General features: G+C 40.4%; 1 protein-coding gene across 1 annotated transcript in view; it reads left to right on the forward strand.

The window, feature by feature from the left end:
- NCOA7 (nuclear receptor coactivator 7) overlaps positions 1 to 25,643 on the forward strand; it is a 102,156-nt gene that overhangs the window by 70,509 nt on the left and 6,004 nt on the right. The window contains 8 exon segments of the mRNA XM_009645251.2: positions 878 to 957; positions 1,804 to 1,911; positions 3,176 to 3,277; positions 4,322 to 4,447; positions 6,923 to 7,107; positions 10,794 to 11,860; positions 13,846 to 14,014; positions 23,087 to 23,234. Coding sequence (XP_009643546.1) covers positions 878 to 957; positions 1,804 to 1,911; positions 3,176 to 3,277; positions 4,322 to 4,447; positions 6,923 to 7,107; positions 10,794 to 11,860; positions 13,846 to 14,014; positions 23,087 to 23,234 — 1,985 coding nt within the window.

The following is a 25,643-nucleotide window of genomic DNA, read 5'->3' on the forward strand; positions in this document are numbered from 1 at the left end:
GAGCGGGGGGGGCGAGTGGGGCAGCCATGCGCAGCCTCTCTGCGCCCCGGCCCCGCTCCTGGAGCTGGGGCTGCGTGCCACCCTCGTCCCCACCAGGTATGTGGGTCTGGGCTTGGGGTGCAGAGGGTGAGCCCTTGGGGCCAGCGTTGCTTTCAGGGAGCTGGGGTTGGCTGGGCAGCAGGCATCTTCCCTGATTCTTGGCTTTGCCAACCCCCTGCTGTGGAAAGAACTGGAAATAGCTACTCTGCTGATGCTCCTGAGAGCTCACATGCGCCTTTTGGGTCTTGCAAGGGTTTTGGCAGTTGCAATGATTTTTGTGTACTGTAGCTGATGGAAAATGTGTTCAGAATAAGCTTTATGCTTTCTGATACTTGTCTGTATACTGTGTGCGTGCACCTTTTGCAGGACTCTCAGCATACTTTTACCTTCAGAGTTTTAAATAGTGTTTAACGTACTGGAGGTGAAGTGTTGATTAATCAGTATTTGTTGTGGTTGTACTGATGCAGTATCAGTGTGTACATTCATCTGCTGGTTTCTGCCTCAGCCTTGATAGTAGCTTGTTACAGAAAGTGCTTGTATCCAACAGCTGAATTGTGTAGGAATCACGGAGAAAAACCTGGGAGCAGTTCTGTATTGCTACGGTATCACGTATACATTACTCTTGCAGAGTCCCGGAATGATTACTACACCTGCTGTTCTTGATGAAGTTTTGCTTGCCTTGCAATGCAATTTTAAGGCCTAAGAGATATTTTTTTATGTGCCCTCTTGAACCTGTTCACAGCTGCAATTTGTGCACATCCTTTAAATATCTTTTGAAGCATGTTTATAGGCAAACATCTTGAAAGTCAATTACTTGAATATTTTTTTTTCTCTTTAGATGACAATCAGAACAAAACCAATGAAAAGAAAGAGAAAAAAATGGTTTCTCAGAAACCCCATGGTACCATAGAATATACTGTAAGTATTGGTGTGTGTTTTGTTCATGTCTGGTTTTTGAGAGTGGAGTTGCTGAGGTTGAGAGGGAGCCAGTGACACAGAACTGAAAGCACTAAGTGAATACTGGCTGCAGTGTGTACCTATATCAATAGGGATTGCTCCAAATACAGTTGCGTGGGAAGAGCTAGGCTTGTGTCCTGAACCACTGCTCAACCCGGGTCCTCTGCCTCTTCTCACAGCTGCCAGTCCTATGATTACTTTGGCACCATGGCTCTTTTCGTAGAATCATCGGCTTTGTTATTCTGAAAAATACTTCCTTTCCACAGTGTTGCTTAGATCATCAGGTGGTTGGCCTGTGCTTGCTCCTGAGATGATGTGAGACCTCTTTAAGCTGGAGCAGGGTGGCAGTGTGCTGCTGCAGCGGCTCAGAGGACTGGCTCTGCCCAGAAAGTCTCTGTGTGAGCCGGCCAGGTCCCTGAACCCCACCCTCCATCACACAGAGCGACTGTGGAAGGCGAGTGTCCCAGCTGGAAAGAGCACAAATGCCTGACGTGCTGCAACTGCTGAGGGTGTAATGAACTTTCCAGTGTGTGTCCTTCCCCCACTTGCCAAACCAGTTCTAAGTAAGGTGCTGCTTTCAGGTTTTATGAGAAAGAGAGGGACATGTGTAACACCTCTGCATTTTGTCTAGTATGAGAGAATATTTTTTCCTTTTATTGATACTGGCTTATCACATAAGCTATTAAACAAAGGGTGTGTTGAGATAATCAGATCTATTCCCTGCAAACAATCTGTTAGATGGTTTTAGTTCAGTTGGTGTGATGAATGTGTTCACTATAGTATCTTAAGCTTCAACTCTTTCTTCAGGCTGGAAATCAAGACACCATAAACAGCATAGCATTAAAGTTTAACATCACCCCAAACAAGCTCGTGGAGCTCAATAAGCTTTTCACGCAGACGATTGTGCCAGGCCAGGTAAATTTTTTTTGGTTTTTTTATACCTGAAATGTGATTATTTGCTATGTACTTAAAAGCTATTTACTACTTTCACACATCTTTTAGGTACTTGGATACAAGGATAATGGGCAGTAACTTAAATCCCTCGAAGGGGAGCTCACTAGATCATTACCTGGAATTTGGGGGCGGGGGGGAGTGGATGACTACGTGACAACTTTGTAATCACCATATCTGATTTTTGTTATTAATTTGCTGTCATAAAGCTCAAGAGGGTAATATAGTTGTTGCAAGAGAGCTGAATTCTTGGAAAGCCTACATCAATGCAATATATAATACATTAAAAAATTAGGGAGTTAGATACAGTATCTGAAATGGCATTTTGTCATTATTTTGGAGATGAGTCAGTCTGCTGTGAGATAAGAAATGAATGGAGATAGACTGGTTTTGGGAGAGTCAAGTAATACAGAGACAAATGTGAAGGTTAAAACCTGGTTCATGAAAAGCAGATCTCTACTTCTGCTTCATGGACATGAAGAGATTGAAGTGTCCTGGTTTGCAGATAGGGAAACTGAGACACAAAGAGATGGTGTGACTTGCTGAAGAATACCCAGAATACAAAAGCTGGGATAAGCAAAATGGTTTTATTTTTCCTCAACATTTTTAGTTTAAAACTAAACTGTGATTATTTTTTTTTTTTTTAACTTTAGAAGTATCTTTCTTTTCTCTGACACATGCAACAAATGACTCTGTGTTTTTATTTGGGGTGGAGGTCCAAAGCTGTACTGCAATTTTAGTACTGCTGTACTACAAATCTGGGATGTTCACTGTGAGGGAATGTAAAAATCAACCAAAGCATTATATTTTTATATACACTTGTGTTAGTGTAAGGGTTTTTTGGTTTTGGTTTTTTTTTCTTTTAAATGTAGTACATGATGCTAAAATGCTGGTTCATATAAAGAATTTTTTTCTTAAATTTGGAGATGCAAGTATGTTTTTGGAAACGGGCAACCTATACCGAAGCTTTATAAACTTCTAGCACTAAAAACCCCCACCTTCAGCAATGGCCTTCTCTTTGGACCAGAGTGTGCTGTTACAAGTTAATGACTGTTAATAGTCATTTACAGTTACTTGTTTTGTAGTTGCGATAGTTGCTAGACAACCTGGGAATGCATTGCAATCACAAGTGATCAATATTGGGTTGTCTTTCTAGTATATAGTATTTATAGCGAATAACATTTTTAAGCCTGTGTCTTACTGTTTTGATGTATGTGTTTGTATTTAGATTCTCTTTGTGCCAGAAACAAGCGCTGCGAGGCTGTCTTCTTTCAGTCCTGGTGCTCCTGTTTCTCCTTCATCGTCAGATGCTGAATATGATAAACTCCCTGTAAGTCAAACATTGGTTTACTGGTCTTAAACTCACAAAATAATTTCTGATTCTGAAGCTGAGATTCAAGGCTGTGTCAGTAGCATTTTTTTGAGGTTACAGTTCAGACCTGTGCAGCGTATTGAGTAACACTAATTTTAATTTGCTGTACTACAAAATTTACCATCTCTTTAAAATGTTCTAAATTAAGGGAATTGTCTGAGCATAGAAAGCCAGTACAAGTTCAGCTGGGTCCAGAGTCTATCAAAGCAATTGAAAATGTTGTAGTGAATAGTTTTTAAATAATAGAAAGTTAAATATGATTAATTATTTGCTGTTTCACCCTAGATATTTCTATACTGCTCTGCAGTCCAGAGCCTTAATCCTGTATTGGGGATCCTTGAGTACGGAGGCTGTTTAGTCTGAGCAGTCAGTTTCTTTCTAGTTGAGCGTATTATGGTGGTACACATATATAGATTGGACTTATATAGACAAGACTGATGGATTTAATCTTTGTGAAAGGCCTTGGCATAGCTGATCTTTCAGAAGGGTGTTTGGCCATGATGATTTTAGTAGCTTTAGGGAGTTTAGCTGTCCACCTGCTGATGTTAAAGCGATGAGACATTTGAAATCCATAACTAATGAAAAGGAAAGAGGAGAGAAGCCTGGAGTGAGTAACTGTGTTTAACCTTAGTCTTATGCCTCTGTGCCACCTGCATGGGGAATCACATCAGTGCACTGTGTGCAGAGGTCTTCAGTGTAGATAAGGTGGCAGGACTGGCCCTCTCTTAATGAGAGTACCTCATTGAAATTTGGTGAGCTGACTTGCCTTGGCATTTTTTAATTTCTTGCCTGTCTTTTGTATGGAGGTGTTTTGTAATGTTACAAGGTTTTTCTTCCATACAGGATACTGCAGGAAGTGCACATACATACATACATGAGCACCACTTTTCTTCCTTAAGCAAAAGGAAAATAGTTCGTTGATCCTGGCCTTTTAGTTGCCCAAAATCTAAATGTATGTGATTCTGATCCTGTTGCTCTGCGCTGAATTTTTTGTTTTTTAAGGATGCTGATTTGGCAAGAAAGGCCTTCAAACCAGTTGAGAGAGTCCTGTCCTCTACTTCAGAAGAGGATGAGCCTGTGGTTGTCAAATTTTTAAAAATGAATTGTCGTTACTTCACAGATGGTAAGGTAGGTGGAACCTGGCTTTTAGGCATTGTTTGAGATTCTTTAAAAGCAAAATCTGTTTGGATAAGCGAGAGATGAATACTGGGATAGTCAAACGCGCTCCACATTTGTTAAGAATGTAAATGTTATGGTGGCTTTATCTGTCATGGCTGTGTTTATTGGTACCATGGTAATATGCTGTATCATTTTGTTCTTTCCATTGATAATCCGTTGTGGTAATTGCTTGATGAAAGAATAGCTGTTCTACCCATTTTCATTCCCTTACCATGTCTTACCAGAATTATCTGTTTAAGAGTGTATTGCTAAATATATAAAGAAAACTGCACTTTAGAATTATGGCGTGTCAGGATTAGTTGTCCAGTTCCATCAAATTGTGCAACAGCTTTATAAAATGAGCACATGCCTATCTATTTCATTTATGACTTTAAGCTAAATTTTAACTGTTTCCAGAGCAGTGTTTCCAAATATGTCCATGTCGCTTCTGCACTTGCTAATGAATGTCATGTAAGCCCTAATAAAAAATAAATATTGCATGATAACCTTTCCTCTCTTTTTCTTGCAAGTGTTAGTGTAACATATGTGTTCCCACTGGGACTACAACCCTAAATTTTCCAGCAGCTGTTTTAGCAGCAAAGGCACAAATCTCGAGCAGTATTTTAACCCTCTTTTCTTCTCAAGGTTGCAAGACACTGTCTTCTTTAACCGTCTACTTTGATATATCTACTCTTGCTGACACTGGTTTCAGTTGGATGTTTGCATGTTTGAATTTTCAAATTCTCTGGAATTTATAATACTGTAGATGCTAACTATTGTAGTTTAAACATATTTTTCCCTTCGTCCTGACTTTTGTTAGGTGGATGTGTTTACACCTACAGTTTTTGACTTCTTTTTGCATCAAGTGGATGTAGATTGTATTTAACCACTCTGCAATTTTTCAGTCTGGTATTTTGTAGAAAGTAATCGAGGTCTACTTGATGTCTTGCATGCAAATGTCTCTTTGTTATGTGATGTTTGCTAGTTGCAGAGGATACGGACTGCCAATTTTATGGCTGCATGACTGAAAAAGTAATTTGCAGTCAGATTAAAAGTGGGATGGCTTATTTGCCCAGTGTAGCTAAAATCCCTTGTTGCCTTGCTTCCTGCAGTGGCTGGGTAGGAAGTACAGCCAACTGATGTATCGCTCTTCTGGCTAAATACAGTTACACACCTGTGGGAGAAGCATCTGCACTGGATTTTGATTCTTTCATCCAAACAGAGATCAGGCGTGTGTACGTGAGTCATACAGGAGAAGCAAATGGGAAATATGTACAGACTTTGCTTTACAAAGGAGCAGGCACACTTGTACTCGCTTGTCAGTGCCAAGCCATCAGCTTGGCATCTCCCTGATTTAGTACGTGAGTCATACAGGAGAAGCAAATGGGAAATATGTACAGACTTTGCTTTACAAAGGAGCAGGCACACTTGTACTCGCTTGTCAGTGCCAAGCCATCAGCTTGGCATCTCCCTGATTTAAAAAAAAAAAACCCACAAACAAACCCCACCCCCCCCCAAACCAAGCTTGTGGTCATTTACCTGCCTATTTGTTAGCCTTCCTTGGCTTGCCTTGCAGATGACCTTGGATAATTAATAGGATCTACAGTGTAGGTCATTCCTGTTGATCCGTGGCTCTTATTTGTCAGATGTCATGATTTATGCACAGATTCTGAGTTTGTCTGGTGAATTTTGTGGCTCGCCTGCAAGAGAGGGTGAAGGAGTAAGACAATTGGAAATATCCTTTTTAAACCTTGAAAAATGGTCAGTTGCCATAGGCTGGATGCTGAATAATGGCTGATGCAGCCTCTTATCAAATCCATGGCTAGAGCACATTTTGAAGAATTAAATGTGTCTTTTACAGCTGTGCAAAATATGCTTGGCTCAGTGGTAGAAGCTGCTCCTAGATCAGGGAGAAACTGTTTCATGTCAGGTCACTATATATAGAAGCTTTTTGCGTGTACCTCTGGAAGAGTCGATCAAGGGGAACTGTAATGTAGCGTAGCATAGTAACCTTGACATTTCCATGAGTAAGACTGCCTTCAGGTGTGCCGGTTGCATATAAATTCATGTATCGTCTGAAGGTGGCTGCATCTAGAATAAAATGGTGGTACTTTTTTTTTTTTTAATCCACTAACCTATTTTGTCTGAGATTGATTAACAACCTGCAGTTTGAGCTTGTAGCAGCCAGCAATGAAAGTTGAATAGTTCAGATGTTTTTCCTTATCAGCCAGGAATTTGGGTGTCACTAAGCAATCTCTTTATTCTCCTTACAATATCTGACTTGATGCAATTGGAAACCAAAATGTTTTGTTAGCAGACGTTGGCATGATGGGGTATAAAGAGGCAGGAGAGAGGTTTTTCTTTTTAGGATAGTAGCCTAAAATCCAACGCCAAATGATAAGTGAATTATGTGTGATGTGCTAACTCTTCCTTCTCTTATTTTAGGGTGTAGTTGGAGGAGTCATGATAGTAACTCCAAACAATATCATGTTTGACCCACATAAGTCTGATCCTCTGGTAATTGAGAATGGCTGTGAAGAATATGGGCTCATCTGCCCCATGGAGGAGGTTGTCTCAATAGCTCTCTACAATGACATCTCTCACATGAAGATTAAAGACGCATTGCCATCGTAAGGAGTGTTCTTCCCTGAACTTATGTTTACAGATTTTCAGTAAAGGTCATGGAAAAGGGTGGAGGGGAAGACATGCCTATCTATTTCATTTATGACTTTAAGCTAAATTTTAACTGTTTCCAGAGCAGTGTTTCCAAATATGTCCATGTCGCTTCTGCACTTGCTAATGAATGTCATGTAAGCCCTAATAAAAAATAAATATTGCATGATAACCTTTCCTCTCTTTTTCTTGCAAGTGTTAGTGTAACATATGTGTTCCCACTGGGACTACAACCCTAAATTTTCCAGCAGCTGTTTTAGCAGCAAAGGCACAAATCTCGAGCAGTATTTTAACCCTCTTTTCTTCTCAAGGTTGCAAGACACTGTCTTCTTTAACCGTCTACTTTGATATATCTACTCTTGCTGACACTGGTTTCAGTTGGATGTTTGCATGTTTGAATTTTCAAATTCTCTGGAATTTATAATACTGTAGATGCTAACTATTGTAGTTTAAACATATTTTTCCCTTCGTCCTGACTTTTGTTAGGTGGATGTGTTTACACCTACAGTTTTTGACTTCTTTTTGCATCAAGTGGATGTAGATTGTATTTAACCACTCTGCAATTTTTCAGTCTGGTATTTTGTAGAAAGTAATCGAGGTCTACTTGATGTCTTGCATGCAAATGTCTCTTTGTTATGTGATGTTTGCTAGTTGCAGAGGATACGGACTGCCAATTTTATGGCTGCATGACTGAAAAAGTAATTTGCAGTCAGATTAAAAGTGGGATGGCTTATTTGCCCAGTGTAGCTAAAATCCCTTGTTGCCTTGCTTCCTGCAGTGGCTGGGTAGGAAGTACAGCCAACTGATGTATCGCTCTTCTGGCTAAATACAGTTACACACCTGTGGGAGAAGCATCTGCACTGGATTTTGATTCTTTCATCCAAACAGAGATCAGGCGTGTGTACGTGAGTCATACAGGAGAAGCAAATGGGAAATATGTACAGACTTTGCTTTACAAAGGAGCAGGCACACTTGTACTCGCTTGTCAGTGCCAAGCCATCAGCTTGGCATCTCCCTGATTTAAAAAAAAAAAACCCACAAACAAACCCCACCCCCCCCCAAACCAAGCTTGTGGTCATTTACCTGCCTATTTGTTAGCCTTCCTTGGCTTGCCTTGCAGATGACCTTGGATAATTAATAGGATCTACAGTGTAGGTCATTCCTGTTGATCCGTGGCTCTTATATGTCAGATGTCATGATTTATGCACAGATTCTGAGTTTGTCTGGTGAATTTTGTGGCTCGCCTGCAAGAGAGGGTGAAGGAGTAAGACAATTGGAAATATCCTTTTTAAACCTTGAAAAATGGTCAGTTGCCATAGGCTGGATGCTGAATAATGGCTGATGCAGCCTCTTATCAAATCCATGGCTAGAGCACATTTTGAAGAATTAAATGTGTCTTTTACAGCTGTGCAAAATATGCTTGGCTCAGTGGTAGAAGCTGCTCCTAGATCAGGGAGAAACTGTTTCATGTCAGGTCACTATATATAGAAGCTTTTTGCGTGTACCTCTGGAAGAGTCGATCAAGGGGAACTGTAATGTAGCGTAGCATAGTAACCTTGACATTTCCATGAGTAAGACTGCCTTCAGGTGTGCCGGTTGCATATAAATTCATGTATCGTCTGAAGGTGGCTGCATCTAGAATAAAATGGTGGTACTTTTTTTTTTTTTTTAATCCACTAACCTATTTTGTCTGAGATTGATTAACAACCTGCAGTTTGAGCTTGTAGCAGCCAGCAATGAAAGTTGAATAGTTCAGATGTTTTTCCTTATCAGCCAGGAATTTGGGTGTCACTAAGCAATCTCTTTATTCTCCTTACAATGTCTGACTTGATGCAATTGGAAACCAAAATGTTTTGTTAGCAGACGTTGGCATGATGGGGTATAAAGAGGCAGGAGAGAGGTTTTTCTTTTTAGGATAGTAGCCTAAAATCCAACGCCAAATGATAAGTGAATTATGTGTGATGTGCTAACTCTTCCTTCTCTTATTTTAGGGTGTAGTTGGAGGAGTCATGATAGTAACTCCAAACAATATCATGTTTGACCCACATAAGTCTGATCCTCTGGTAATTGAGAATGGCTGTGAAGAATATGGGCTCATCTGCCCCATGGAGGAGGTTGTCTCAATAGCTCTCTACAATGACATCTCTCACATGAAGATTAAAGACGCATTGCCATCGTAAGGAGTGTTCTTCCCTGAACTTATGTTTACAGATTTTCAGTAAAGGTCATGGAAAAGGGTGGAGGGGAAGGGGAAGGGAAGAGTTTTAATGCAGCAGACTAAAACAAATTGGCGAAGAAAAGTGCCAACAAAGGAATTATTCACTTGTACCGTTCTTCTGCTTTCTTGTTAGAACACTTCAGTGGCAGTAAAGAGAAATGGGTCATGAATATGAGAAACAAAGTGCAAAGCAGACCAGTAAAAATCAGTAATTAAAAGCAACGGTGGCATGCCATGGTCGAGCTCTTCCACTGGCCCGTCTCTGGGGTTATTTTAGTGGAAGTGAAGCGGGTTAGATTTGAACAATTTGTTGTATTACCAGGACTGTTCTGAGAGGAGTATTTTAAAGTTTTGAAGATAACAGCACCTTAACTGCCATCTTCAGTACTCACAGAAATACCAATCTATGGAATACTTCCACTTCAGAACCAGAATTGCATTGATAGTTTGCATTTATAATATATAATAGATTTTCTGGGGTGGGCTGCTTTCGTTCATGCATAGTCTAGGCACTACTTACGCATTTGTTCTAAGCAAGGTTTTGTCCTAAACCTTGTTTAGAACAAATGCATAAGCAGTGCCTGGACTATGCATAGGCAACACCTCTTCGATCAGTTAAATTCACGTACTTCCCTCCGTTTTCTCATTTCAAGAAAAACTTGCCAGGTATTTATGTTATGCTCATTACTAGAGTGTCTAGTAACTTCTTAGTAACTTTAAGTGGTGAGAATCTTGTATTCTCCTTCACCTCAGACTTTTTAGCAGTAATGAAGAGCTTAAATTGTATGCTGTTAAGTTTTTAAGAATTGTCTGTTTTGAAATCTTTTCTGATTGTCCTGCTTTAAAAAAAAATCTTTGGGGAAGTCTGCATTCAAACAGTACATTTGAGTAAGGGAGAAAAATAAAAGGGAAGAAACCCAACTCTGTTGCCTGTTACTGTTTTGCAGTAAACGTGTTCAAACAGGGTACGGCTTACCTCCAGTTTGCTTTCTTCTCAAAAATATATTTGTACTGACTGGGGAAGCATGGATGGTTGTGGAAGTTAACCTGTCAGGTGTGGAAAATAACAATATTAATATGGTATGAATGAAATTCCAGCAGCTAAGTACATGTCCTGTGGTTTTTGGTTACTGAACTTCTGATGACTTGCACATTGTTATTACATGCATACCATTTCTTCACCCATGTGGCATATTCTGCCAAGTGGTTTACTCTTTTTATTTCGGTATTATCCTTTCCGCATTTTTCTTCATTTTCTTTAAAGTCACGTATTTCCACTTATGTATGTTTACTTTGGAGAAAGTAATGTTGAGTTTCAGAGCTTAAGTTAAGTTGGTATATTATTTATTTTTTCTTTTCCATTTTTTTTTTCTGTTCCCATTTTGCTTTTAACATCCTATGTACATCCATCATTTTTCCTGACAGTGACATACCAAAGGATCTTTGTCCTCTGTACAGGCCAGGAGAATGGGAAGACCTGTCCTCTGAGAAAGATCTCAATCCTTTCAGCAAATTCAAATCCCTTAGCAAGGAAAAGAGGCAGCAGAATGGGGATCCATCCATTGCTCTGGGTGCCAAACAAATAAAGCCTTCAGATAAGGAAAAGTCTGCTGATTTTGAAGTTCTTCAGTCATCTGAGAGTGCAGGCTCAATCAAGTCAAAGTCACTGGAGTTTCCCAACAACATCACTGCCACTGAACATTTGGAAAAGTTTGCTGCGGATCGATGCGCCACAGAGCCTTCTGGCGAAAAAAATGTTTCAGATGTCAAAACCAGAGAAAAATCCCTTTTGGGAGAAGGAGAGGATGACTTCATTGAGCTGGAAAAGTTGTCATCTCATATGGATAGAAGGTTGGACAGGAAAATCTCAGTAATGGAAGGCTTGCTGGCTGACCCCAGGGAGTTGGGGAGAACTAAGCAGCAGGTAACCAAACCCACTACAGAAGTCCAGGAGCACTTGACAGTTGATTCCTTGGAAAAAAAGGACAGTGTTGAACCTAAAGCTGACTTAGACTTAGAGCTGTGTGAAAAGCAAGATGTTATTCCAGAAGTAAACAAATGTGTCAGTTCCCCGACAGGTAAGGTGGAGACTGCACTGGACACTAAGAAAGAGATAGAGAAAGATAAACTTATTGAATTTTACCTCAATAAAGATGGGAATGGGTCTCAGTCATCTGAAGATTTACACAAGGCTGAAATCCAGAAAGGTGAAAACAATAAAGCAATTGGCATAGACCTTACACTTAGCTGTTCAAAGTCCCATGCTAATGAAGTCCATACAGTTAAAAGTATGGAGCTTGAGTCCTGCTGTGGTGAAAGGAAAGCACCTTCATTAGAAATCAGCTCAGCAGCAGCAGAGGAAAAGGATCTGAAAGAGTCTGTGGACTCTTCATTAGTACCAGCTATAGACAAGACCTGTCAAGAATCACAGTTAGACAATCAATCAGAAATCAGACTGTGGCTGCTGCAGAAAATTCAAGTGCCAATTGAAGGTAGGTCTCTGGTTATCCTTGTTTCCTCTGAGACTTGGACAGCATTATGACGGTAACCTTTGAATTGATAGCCTTCTGCTCTAAATTTCCTCTTTCTGTAATACCTGGTCTTTTTTCTTGCTCTTGTATATTATTGTTGTGGTTTAACCTGGCAGGGAGCTGAACAGCACACAGCTGCTCGCCCACTCCCCCCCTTCCTCAGTGGGGTGGGGGAGAGAATCAGAAAAAAGTGAAACCTGTGGGTTGAGATAAAGACAGTTTAATAGAAGAAAATAACAACAATAATAATAATGCTAAGAGAATATACAAAATATACAAAACAAGTGATGCACAATGCAGTTGCTCACCACCTGCTGACTGATGCCCGTCCCATCCCCAGCAGCAATCGCTGTCCCCCGGCCAACTCCCCCCGAGCATGACATCATACGGTCTGGAATAGCCCTTCGGCCAGTGGGGTCAGCTGTCCTGGCTGTGCCCCCTCCCAGCTTCTTGTGCATCGGGAAGTGCATGGGAAGCTGGAAGGTCCTTGACTGGTGTAAGCACTACCCAGCAACAACTAAAACAATCAGGCTGTTATCAACATTCTTTTAGTACTAAATCCAAAACACAGCACTATGCCAGCTACTAGGAGGAAAACCAAATCTATCCCAGCCAAACCCAGGACAATTATATTTTTATATCATCTGCTATTTAGAAGAAAAATATACCTTCAAATTCCCTAAGCTTCTAGTTTGATAAGCAGCTTGTGTGCTCTTTCCATATTCAGTGATCACTCTTTATATAATCTTCACCTCTGTTTACTGGCTTTGAGGACAGTGAAATGTCATCCAGTTGCAGTATTGATAGGGATACTTTACAGGCCTAGGAATTGTCACTCTGTATTGGTAAATTCCGTTGTTTCAGTGAAGTCAGTCAGTGTATTTCTGATAGTATCCAAAGTAGAAGTGCCTTGCTATGAAGGGACTAACAAAGTATTCTTGACGCTGTTTGCATCTTTCATCTATGGAAACCCTTAAAGAAGAGATAAATGGGAGTACATGTAGAGTCTTACTGACTGATCATTTGGTCCTGATTGGTTATTGGGCTGTTACAGGTAAAATTCAGGCTGTTATTGGAAAGCATGTAACAAAATGAAGTCTCAGTTTAGATAACGTGTACACACAATACTGTTTCTACTACATCCCAGTGCCTCTAAGCAGTGGTCCATCCTGGAGCGCTGATCCTCTTCTCTTGGTGGTTTAATGAACCAGTGGACGTACCCTTGATTTCATGTCCGGTGGTAGGGGATGATTAGAGTAGAAGTCTTTATTTTAAAAACAGCTATTCTTAAAATGATTTTTCCTTTATTTTGGAAGGGTTTATATCTTGCTAGTTGTATTTGATGATTGTTCTCATTGGGAAAGAAAAAGAAATGGCTGTATGCTTACTCCTAAAATGAATGAAGCAACTTCAGTGTGATTGAGGCTATAGTTCAATAGGCATTTTTTTTGTTGTTGCACTAGCAATTTAATGAACTTAAACCACTCTTATGCTTGACCCTGTCTTGTGCAGACAAAAAGCGTTTGTATGGCTGTATGAGCATCAGAGTTGATGAACTGATCGGGATATGTGCAGGGTTACCCTTTGACGGGATGGGTTTCTTGGACCCAGCCAAACACTGTCCCCTTTACTTGCCTGCTTCATGTTGTGGTTTGCACCCAGCCTGATCATCTTCCTGGTTTGTTTTACAGGGCTATTCTGTACATTGCTGTACAGCTGAGGGGGATACAGGCTGTGACAAAATGAGAATAAATGGCCACAGTTTAGGATAAACAAGGATTTATTAAACCAGTTTTGCTATTGAATGACATGTCAGGTTTAATTCTGTGTAGGGTGCCTCTAAGTACTCCTTTGCCACGAGATTGTTAATCTTTGTGATGGTGTTTTATCAGCTGCAGTATTTGTACTTTCCTGTAAGCAGCCCATTTCTTTTATCTCTCATTCAGATATACTTCCTTCAAAAGAGGAGAAGAGCAAGACTCCTCCAATGTTTCTGTGCATTAAAGTAGGCAAGCCCATGAGAAAGTCCTTTGCCTCTCAGAGCACCACCATGTCTCAACAGTACAGTAAAAAGATAAAGCAACCAGAGTACTGGTTTGCTGTTCCTCGGGAAAGGTAAGCTGCAGTACATAGCAGGAAAATGTGTTTCTCTCTTATTTTTTTTTTTTAAGTGTGTAGTGCTTTCTAGAGTCGAAGCTGACTTTCTGTATGTGGTCTAAGGTGTGAAATGCAGCAAGGACGCTGAGATGAGGAGAGGGATGCCCTTGTTTCATTGCATGCCAGTGAGACAAGGCAGTGTTTGTTGCTGGTCTAATATGGCTCCCAGTCAGAAGGAAGAACGGATCAGGTGCCACTTGGAAAATGAAAAGAGGGATGTACGTGCAGCTAGTGTGATAAAAGCACTGGGGGATGATTTGGATTTTGACCGTAGTCTGGGAAGTGAGGGAAAAGGGAAGAGGGGAGCAGTGGCAAGAGAGGCAAGGAATCCACTGAGGAGCCTGTGCTAAAAAATAGGTATTTCACATGAGTAAAGGGCATGATGTGGAAAAGCGAGACACTCCTAACTGAACGGGTGTGGCTATTTCTGCCTTCAGGCCCATAAAAAATGTCCCTTCCTTCCCAATAAAATCCACTTAAATGTTTTATGTGCCTGTAGGTGTCTATGTATACATAAATAATACTATAGCAAAAAAAAAAAAAAGTGAAGGCCTGTGATTTTCCACATAAATCACTGAAGAATTTTCACTGGCTGTGAGGAATCAAATCCATGGTCTCTCCTTGCTAGAAGGCAGCTAGAGCAACTCTCCAGTTGATGAATCAAAATAGGGAAATTGGTGATCACACTTTTGGTTAACTAGATACCAGGAAGGAAGAATCTGAATTTGTGATCCGTCTCAGAGGTGTCTCTTTAAAATGCAGTTAATTTTTTTCTTTAATAATTTTTCAGAATATTTAATTTTATTTTCAAATTTGTAGCACGTGTATTGATTTAAGTGTTTATTTCTTGTATTTTAGAAATTAGTGTGTTGATCAGACCATTAGTGTGGAAATTGCTGACACAGGGGAGGAGGGGGAGAGGTTTAATCCAGCCGGAATGTGGCCATCGGGAGTGTAGCTGAAGATAGCTTTTAGTTTGCTTGCTATTTGCTGAACCCAGTCCTTGGCTCCTCACGGATTGCAAAAGGGCAGGTTCAGAAAATTCTGGGTTGAAGTGTGAGTAAATACTTCAAGGAGTTGGAGAGATGCTGTAATATAACACAAGGTTGGTTACTGCTTTGGGGATAGTGTATCTAATGTTGAATAAAGCTGCTGAGCTGAACTGAGGTCGTCTCTGATTGTTGCTCTGTGCAACAGGTAAATCTATTAAGCTTCTTACCACAAACTTGGAAAACAGCTTCTTTACTTGTCATTTTATGAGCATAAGTTTTCTGATTAGTGAGGGGACCTAATCCATGTATAAACTGAAGTGTTGACAACTGGTTTATACTTCAGTTTTTAGAATGAGGAAAATGTAATTTCTGCAGTGAGCTGTTGCAGCAGCACTCGGCTGTGCTGGCTGCCAGGCCAGATCTTTGCTGTCGGGGCTGCTGTTCAGATCTTGATCAAAATCAGTGGTGAATATAGTATAAGATTGGGTCATTTTGGAGCTATTTCATGCTAAACATGCCTGTTCTAACACCACAGAGGTGCATAAAAGATCATGTAGAACTTCGGAGAAAAATTAAATGTGAGACCCAATCCTTCGTATTAATGGAAGACATGTCTTTGCCTAACAAGTCAGTGTTCTCTCCAAACTCTCGGATGCCTTCCCAAAGCAAAATGCATCACTTCCTACGCACTATTGATCTTCTTGCACCAGTATTGCATGGTGTATAATTATCAGTGTTGCATCTAGAGTGCCATGGACAGTAGGTCATTTGGGATAGTTTTGCAATGTATTTTTGATACAATGTATCAAAATAATTTACTAAGTTTAAAAATATTTGGCATGCAATTTATGTGTATGTCTGAAAATGTCAAGAATACTGCTCTCACCTCATTGGCCATAAGACAGCATAAATAAAATGCTTTCTCTCCAGTGCAGTCACAGTAGCTTGTGCAGCATTTTAATGTTTTGTAAAAAAAAAAGCAAACCAAACCTGGATTGAGATTGTGAAGAAGTTGATGTGCATGTCTATAATCACTGTGTAAGTTAAATCTTCCTCTGATTTTATTTAATTACATTTTTTCCATGATCTCTTAGTGTTTGCTGCTACAACAGTTTCTGTTGTCAGTTGCGAAAACGGCTTCACTTTCAGCCTGGGCCCCGTAGCCTGCTGCTCCCAGCAGAGCTGCTCATCCGTCTGCAGACTGCTGCTGCTTTCCTGGCCTTGGCAAGCTGCGGGAACGCTGCATTGGGCAGGGAGACGTACTTACCTTTTAAATTATTTTTTTTTTCTTTTTGGTTTTTTTTTTTTGTTTTGTTTCAACGGGAACCTCTGGAAACATTATTAATACAGAGAGAAGACTGTTAGGCTGGTATTCTTTATAAAGGCTGTCAATAAGTCTTAAGTCTTGTTTGCCTTTTGTGGTTTTTTTTTTTTCTTCCTACATGGCTTCCCGGGTGCCGAGAGTGTCCTGGCGTGCGTCACCCTGTGACCCGCGCAGCGTGGTTTGAGTTAATCAGTGACTATAGGGCTGCTTTGCACTGCCTGCTTGATCACGGCGGTGCTCGCCTGGACACGTAACAGGGGAGATGGACATCTCGAGTTATCTTATATACAGACTCCTACAGATTACTCAGTCTAGGGCAGGTTCTTGTAGGGTTCAGCTGAGCAGAGAGGCACCCATGGTTTTGGATACTAATAGAGGGATCGATTCTTTTGCTGAGAAGTCTTGCAATGGGTATAGCTTACAGTATTAGAGGGTAAGTCTGTGCGTGCTCTTACTACGTGGATTTATGTTTAAATGGTATGTAGATTTTTCTAGCCTACTGGATTTTGAGTAGTGTTAGGTCAGTAATTGTGCCACAGATTTCCTCAAGGTCTTGCATGGGAAAATGCCTTGCACTGGGACAGAGATAGTAATGCAGAATTTCTTTGTTTATAAACATGTGTCCTAACAAATAATTTCCTCATTTTAGCATTGACTAGTTCCTCAATCAAGAAGTAAATCTCATCAATTATCTACAATATAAATTTGGCAGACAGGTTTGGTTTATGAATGTATAATTTGCATTGATACTGATGTAAAAGACACTGCACTGAGATCATGCTGCTGAGAGGTAATCTGGGGGTTTTTTGAAGTTTCTTTTTTGAGAGCAGGCAGATTTTCAGGGAGGAAAAGTAACGGGTTGAGCCTTGCTTCTCTCTTTCAGGCTTAGCTTCCTGCCTTGTTGATTTTTATTTTTTTTTTTTTTTTTTTTTTTTTTTTTTTTTTTTTTTGTTTGGTTTGGGGAGTTGGTCGAGTTTTGCTTTGGTTTTTGTTACTGTTTCTGTGGGGTTTTCTTTTGTAGGGCAAGATGTTGCTTGGTTGTGGCCCCTGTTAGTATCTAGTGCGTAACACCCTGGAGTTAATATGGCTGAAGCTGAGATCTGGAAGAACTTGGTGGCACAACTAGCTGGAGTCAATACCTATGTGATGCTTCTGTGCACTTGTGCAGGGCTTTGCATAAAGGGATGGTGATTAAGATGGTCCTTATGCTGAAGGATCGCTCTTCCATGCTTCTGTTAATGGAATGGAATAGGTAGCATAAAGCTTAGATTTAGACTCCTTTTGAATTAGTCTTCTACAAATAGAGTGAGTACTCCTAGACTCCTGGTAAATAAGATACCAAACTATACAGGTCAAACCTATGAAAAGCTCATTGTATCTATAGCTTAATATCTTATAATGAGGGCTCATGTAAGTTAATATAAGTTCATATAAGCATATGAAGGCTTACGATACCTTAGCCCTCGTAAGATTAATGAAGGGTCATCATCTAGTCAGGCATGTTTATAATAAAGTTGTAGGACTCCTCTGAATTAATTCCTGTTTCTAGGCCAGGAGCTGTGGTTGGACTTAAAGACTTTGTACATGTATCACAGGATGCACAATCCCTCTCCCACTACCCAAACACATAAATTTAGAAGTAGTCCCCCTCCCACCTGTGACTGACTTGAAGACACTCATTTATGGAAAACTGATTTGCCTCTGCCCTTGAAGAAATCAGATATTATCGCCATATCAACAGAAATGGTGCTGGTGATGATGTCAGTTTGGGACCTGCTAAATTAAAGTATATCTTCTAGAAGAAAAATAATTTACAGTTCCTTCTCAAGAATCGAGTGTAACTTGCCAAGTTGGTGTGTTTTGTTGATAATTGCCTTTGCTCTTTTTCAGTGCACTATCTACCTACTTCAGTTTTCCTGGCTTCCAGTCCCTGGTTGTGGTTGTGTCTGTATTACCAGGATTCAGTTCCTCTTAATGTAGGCTATCACAGGGTATTGCTCCTGTAAGCTAAATAACTCTTCTTGCCTCTTGCTGTACAGCAGTTGATTTTGCATCTAAGCTGTAACGCTTAAGATGACTTGGGAATGGTGCACCAGAGATGGACAGAGTATTCCAGCAGTGGTCACCAAAGTGCCAAACACCAAACTAAACACAATCTCATTCCTTCTGCTGAATGTTACTTTCTTGGTACATTCAAGGATCCCACCAAGTATTGCCATCAGTGTGCTGTTGCAGAGCTCTTGCTCCAAAATTCAGAGCTGTTATCCCAGGTCTCTAGGGTCCCTCTCCGAAGGGTAACGTACCATCCTGCTAGCACAGCCTCTGCTCACTGTTCTTTAGCGTGTACTCCTCTGTTCAGACGCATTCACGCACCTGATTGTGCCCAGTTTACTAAGCAATGCAGTGGCATAAATACTCCATGAAGCTTTTGTCTTACACTGATTTTATCACTTTGCTGTGATGATCTCTATGTCACGTTTTGCAGTCTCCAAAATTAGTTTTCTACTGAATTTATATCCTTCACTATAAACTTTTGGTTTTACATTTGTTTTGTGCTCTGTGTGTGTGTGTGTTACTGTGAACATATTTATAGCCATACTCACTTTCCTTTTGATCTGGCTACTGCTGGGGGGGCATCCCTCAACTGGTGTTTCATTTTTGATTTGTGTCTCCTAGGTTGGTTGTGGGGTGGGGTTTGGTTGTTTGGTTTTTTGGTGTTTTTTTTTTTTTTAATTTCCTGTTATCTTTCCTGTTCCTTTTGAATAATTTCTTTCTGGAGTGATTAACTTCAGGTTTCTGAAGTTGCTCCTTTCAAAGTATTTTATGATTTATTAATGTTTCTCTGTTAGTGCATGACACACTCATAAGCATGTGATCACCAAAACAGCTATTGAGTTCTAGGATGGATTTCCTCGCAGCTGTCAAGTTGCTGTAAGAGTGTTCCTCAAGCAGTGTTTTTTCGATTTAAAAACTGTCTCAAATTTTTTTCAGTTTGGTAGCTTCGAAATAGCACCATAGTGTAATGTTGTAATTTTATTAACAGAGAAGGGATGCTCTGCATCCCCTTTCAGAATGACCTCACTTCTACAGTCACCAATTTCTCATTTTATGCTGCTGTTTCTTAAATCTGGAGTGTCTGGATTTATTTAACATCTGTCCATGGTAGAGGAAAACTTAGTTATGGACTACTTAAATAAACCGAGCACATACAGGTCCGTGAGGCCTGACAGGAAATATTCTGAGTGTACTGAGGAAGGTGGTTGATGTTATTATAAGGCTGCTTTCTATCATCCTTCAAAAGGTTATGATCATTGGGAGAGGTCCGTAATAATTGGAAGCACAAATATTGCGACCATCTGCAGAAAAATCGAGGAGGACCTGTGGGAGCACAGGGCAGTCAGCTTCACCTCAGTCCCTGGGAAGATTATGAAGCACGTCCTTACGGACACCGTTTCCAAGCACATGGAGGGCAAGAAGTGATCAGGAACAACTATTGTAGATTTACCAAGGGCAAATTGTTGTTCTACCAGACAGATAACTTTTCTGTTTGAGATGGCTAGCTCTGTGTACAAAGGAAGAGCGAGTGATTATTTTTTTACCATGATCTTAGTAAGACTTTCAACACAATCTCCCATAATATCCTTATAGCCAAATTGGAGAGGTGTGACCTGGACAGGTAGGCTACCACGTGGGTGAAAAACTGACTGAACCATTGGGCTTAAAGGGCTGATAGCTAGTCTGAGTGGCAGACAGGTGCAAATGGAATTCCTTGGGGACTGATACTGTTTAATGCCTTTATCAGCAACATGGACATTGGGACAGAATACCCCTTTGTCATTTGGGGGGATGATGCCAAATCTGGGGAGCGTTCATATATTGGAAGGCAGGACTGCTGTTTAGAGGGACCTCAACACAAAGGAGTGGGCTGACAGAAACATCAGGAAGTTCAGAAAATGTAAATGCAAAGTTGTGCACCTGGGGTGGAGCAGCCCCTGCTGTGGTACAGTCTGGGGACGGGTGGCCTGGGGAGCAGTTCTGCAGAAAAGGAGCTGGGGAAGTTGAGAGCAAACTCGGCATAGGTCAGTGGTGTGCCTTTGTGGTAATGAAGGCTTCACTTCTTGCTGGCCTGTGTAAGGAAGAGCATAGCCAACAATCTGGGTGGTGGTTTTCCCTTCTTCCTTTTGGACACGTGGTTTAAAAAAGGTGGGGGCCGGTGGGAAAAGAGGGAGAAGAAAAAAAAAAAAAGTAGGATGGTGCCAGACCTTTCTTGGATCATGTGCTGCGTGCATCAGATGAAATTGTGATTAGATTGAAGAAAAAAACAACACGAGGCTAGTTATGAATGGAACAGGTTGCATAGAGAGGTTGGGGAATCTCTGGAGATTTTCATAACTGCAAATGGACAAGACTGTGCAACCTCCTCTAAGTTGGAAGTTAGCTCTATTATAAATAGAAGTTGGCCTAGATGATGTCCAGAGGTGCCTTACAACCTAAATATGTTCTGCAGTTCTGAGATGAGAGGATGCTGCTCTCCTCCGCCCACCTGCATGAACATGGTTTCAAACTGATCTTAGCCAGAAAGCAGTGACTGCTAGTTGTATTGTTCTTCCATAAGGATTTGTAGGAATCAAGTCATTAGCTTTCCAGACTAGGACTGCTCCACATAGAATACACAGTGCTCAAGTTAAATGTCTCAGTTAAACCTCACATTAGTTAGCAAAGAGATGATCATACTGCTCTTTCTGAAGCCTGTGTGAGCAAGTGAAGAGAAACAGGGCATGGTGAGTGGCACCTTTTGATGTCAGAAAACTTCTGCAGTTACAAGAAAAGGTCTTGACTAAAATGAGATGATACAGCTTTTAGAAGTGCCTTCCATAGTTCACTGGTTTTAGATCTATGCAAACTTCTAAGCAATCACGTGGCTTCTCACAAAGAAAGGGGGAACACTTGGCAATAGGAGCGTGACCCTCTTTTAGCCTTTTACAGGCCATTATTGACAAGAACTATCCCAAAGACTGATTGCTTGCACAGTACTACCTTGATCTCTTGCGTGTGTGTGTGTGTTGCTGTAGAGGAATGAACAGCAGCTAAAATTTTTACTTTGATATCAACATTAGCTATCTTACTTGTTCTTTATGAAGGGGAGGCTGCTGATGCCTCAGGAGCTAGGGTTGGGTGTTTGCAAAATTAGGATGATCTAAAACCATATTTGGCTATATATATTAAAAATTTTTCACAGGTACAGTTCTTATTTGATAACAAAAATTAAAACTCTGCTAGAACATCTATTAGCCGTGTACTGCAGAGGTGTTTGTGAATGTGCAAAGAAGAGAAAAAAACTGATGGCAATGCTAATTTGTTCCTTATTCATGGTTAAGAGGCCATTTCCATGATGAAGCGAAGTCAATCTTTTATTCTTTCTGAGGGCAGTGGAAATTGGATCCAAATTTCTTGAGGCCAAAGTGAGTCAAGCCCCTCCAAATATCTCACTTTGACTGTGAATTAGTGTAGCTGTCATGAGCAGACAACAGTTTCAGGACTGTCAGTTTATGCAGTTAGAACTGACATCAGACTCTAGCCCTCACAGAATCACAGAATCGTAAGGGTTGGAAGGGACCTCAGGAGATCATCTAGTCCAACCCCCCTCGTTGGTAGGAGTGTAGAACAAAATATGTAGACTGGATTGGAAGCATCTCTGGAATTATACTAGTGACCCTGAACAGAATCCAACAGTGCTGAAATGGTGTTTTAAGATTATTTGTTCATATATATATGAATCCAAGTAACTTGAAATAATAGGGGGGAAATGTCTAAATTTCTCCAAGTTTTCTCTTGGCTTGTATTGATCAAGGAATTGCTGGGCAAAACTTTCTGGTAAATAAATGGAGAAAGATCCAGTGTCATAAGTACTTACTATCTTTCTATCTGCCCTCTTTAATTGGGGTTTGATTTTTTTTTTTTTTTGTTTTTTTCTGGCAATTCAACTTCTTGTACAGTAGATCCACTATCATATTCCTGTTTGGAATTGCATGCGTTCATTTTAACTTTAATATACTACATAAATGCCTTCTTTAGAAATTGTTTCACTGTTTGTTATGGATGCTGTCAAAGAACATCTCTTTAAAGACAGTGATTGAGACCTGACTACATTTATGGAATTGCATGCACTGCTGGTACTATATCATTAGCAAAGCTGTCAGTAACTGCTTATTTTCATTATGCTAACAGAATGAAGAATTGTTTTGTGGTGAGTGTCTATAACTTTTAGAGGGCAGCTAGAAATGTGGCATAGACTTTACTGATGATATCTGATGGCTTGGTTTATGCAGGAGGTCAAGCGACATAATTTAAGTGAGGGGTTTTATGAACTTAATTTTTGTGAGCATGATCTGATACCAAACAATTTGTTGTTTTAATACCAAATTGCGTAGAACTGGACAAGCCACTTAGTTTTTCCCTGATGCTTTGGCTGTGTTTGTAGCAAAGGGAGGGAAAAAATGCTGTGGGGATGGAAAGCAGAGAAACCTGGAAATGCTTCAGGCTGCTAGGTGGAAGGAGCTCTTGCCTTGTGTGGTTCGCCAGGGTGGGAGTACGCTGGTATCCTATTTGTGTGGTTGTCCCTTCTTTGTCATTGGGCAAAACCTCAGTGCTACTTGACAGTGCTGTGTTTGTGGACTACTGCACAATGGTTGTCTCCTCCTCTTCTGTTTACAGGGTGGATCACTTGTACACATTTTTTGTTCAGTGGTCACCAGAAATATATGGGAAGGATGCCAAAGAGCAAGGTTTTGTCGTGGTAGAAAAGGAGGAGCTTGACATGATAGACAACTTCTTCAGTGAGCCCACTACTAAAAGCTGGGAGGTGAGTGCTTTCAGCTATTGTATGAAGCATGTGCGTATCAAGTGTGCATCCCCTGTAAAGAATCTCAGCACTTGCTATTTTGATGATTTTTATGATGTTTCTTTATAATGCTTGCTGCTTCATATAGAAGTCTCCTCAAGGCTTGTATCTGTCTCACAAATGTACCCATATTCCTTCAGTCCTCCCTTCTTCTCTCCCTAGAAAGAGCAGACAAACAACTGGGAGCTCTGCAGTGTGCAACCAGCAGAAGTTTTGTAAACATTTTTGGTTATGTGATGTTAGCCTTTTGCAAAACTAGAGAGTATGTTGTCAGCATTGCTATATGTGTGTTGTATTTACGTGCTGCAAAAAACCCCTCTGAAATGTATATGTACGCGTACACAACAGACACTCCTCTGTGCTGGTTGAAATGGATTGGTATGCTGTGATGTGACTTGCTTCTCAGGTGCACGCAGCAGTCCTGTTTGAATACTGGTTGTAAGATTTTGACTTTGGCTTTTTCATATGGGGGTTTTTGCAATCTGTTTCAATTACTTGGCATGCCTGTGTTTGTTATCTGTCCACCTCTTGTGCATACAAACCCTAGTTTCTAAGGGAAGTAAGCTCACACACATTTTTCAATGATATTTCTGAATGCTGAAGCACTTGCTATGCTAAGGATATGGGTTAAATTAAAAAAAACAGAAAACAGATAAATCCCTAAGTGGGAAATATCCTTATAGTGATTTAAAAAGTGATCTGATTCTTTGTTGTAAAGATAAACTTGTTTTTAAAAAATTTTATTGTCCTTTTTTTTTTTTTTTTTTTTTTTTTTAAGCGCTTCTATTTTCAACGTATGTTGTCCTATTCAAAATTGGAGCTTGGAAGCAGGGCTTGTCATTTGAAATGTAGCAATGTCACCTCTAATCCCAAATAACTTTTATTTTTACAGTTTTGTAGTTTCTTAATGTTGGTGCTTTGTGAACTGCAAGATGAAAAAAAAAAAGTCTGCATTCCTTGTTTTGCTCAGAGCTCAGTGCAGTCATATAGTGCACTAGATTTCACTGTTCAGTTGTTATTTGCATGCCATTTTCATAAAGCCGAAATGAAGTAGGAGGGCCAGTGATCCGAAGAACAGATGTGAGAGAGATCTGGCCACACTGGGAGTTTTTCTCTCATTGTTTTATTTAAATATATATTGGCAGAAGAATTAGCTGGAATCAGCTTCTTAAAGGTGTGTCCCTTATTTGTAATATATTCAAGCTTTACAAATTTGAAGTAGGTCTGCCGGGAAATCTCTACTGAAAGTCCAAATTTGGGCATGATTACTGTGTTTCACTCTCCCTTGTGGGGAAACAGAAACTGCAATTGTAGAGAAGCATATAAGCAACTTTATCACAGCGTGCCACGGGCAGTAGCCATCTGTCATGCTTGTGGGCAAGAGCTCTTACCACTAGAGCAGGGAAGTGTAGTGGATACTGTAAAATAAACTGGTAGACGATGAAAGGGAAACAAATGCCTTTGAATATTCGAATTCTTTACTATGCCAGACCTCACCAGGAGGAACCTTTTGTGGAGGTATGTTGAACTGTGTCCCTGTTTGAACAGCATGGATCTGATACAGCACTTCTGTCCTAGTAAAAGATGTGCTCTGTACTCAGATGAATTTTAACAGGGTATTTCCACCCCAGGTAGCTTGCTTTCTCAGTCCCATGAAATCTTTAATGGATTGTGTAAATCCGGTTTCTATAGCGGTTGATTCTTTTCGTCTGTCTCTGCTTTTGTATGGTCTGTACCAAACATCTGATCTTGCAGATCCCTTTTTTTTGCAATTATTGACTCCAAGCTTTATTGAAATGTGCACTTCGGTTGTAGATGGAATAGGTGTCTATGCAGTGAAGAGGGCGGCTTGTCTGTCTTTGGAGCTGATTTGCAATTTACAGGTGTGTGAATGGATTTTCTGTGGTTGCCGATGTCTTCGATTGCATTTTGCTACAGATACCTGTTGCTGGTTGATTTATGGTGATATTTGCCCCCCTCTCCTGGTGGGGAGACTATGCCTAGAAAATAGTCTTTGAAAGAGGAGTTGGGTACTTTTGATGTAAGATGAAAACGGTGTTCATTTTAAAAATTAAAAAAAAAAAAAAAAAAAAAATAATGGCCTGGGAGACGAGAAGGGAAGGAAAACTATTCAGGAGGTGGAAAAAGAACAAGGATAAAAGCAGAAAGACCATTTCCCCCATTTCCCTTTAACAGTTTGTTCTTTTTTTAAAAAAATTGATCTTAATTTTGCAGTGCAAACCTTCCCTGAAATTGGCCATATGAAAAGCCTTCCAGCACAGGATTCCCTCCAATGTCAGAAGACCTGGGACTAGATCCTACTGAGCCTGGGCTGGAGGTGCAGGTTGCAACTCTTCCAGTATCCACAGC

The sequence above is a fragment of the Egretta garzetta genome, unplaced genomic scaffold (genome assembly GCF_000687185.1).
Source record: "Egretta garzetta isolate BGI_Z169 unplaced genomic scaffold, ASM68718v1 scaffold18, whole genome shotgun sequence".
Classification (NCBI taxonomy): Eukaryota; Metazoa; Chordata; class Aves; order Pelecaniformes; family Ardeidae; genus Egretta; species Egretta garzetta.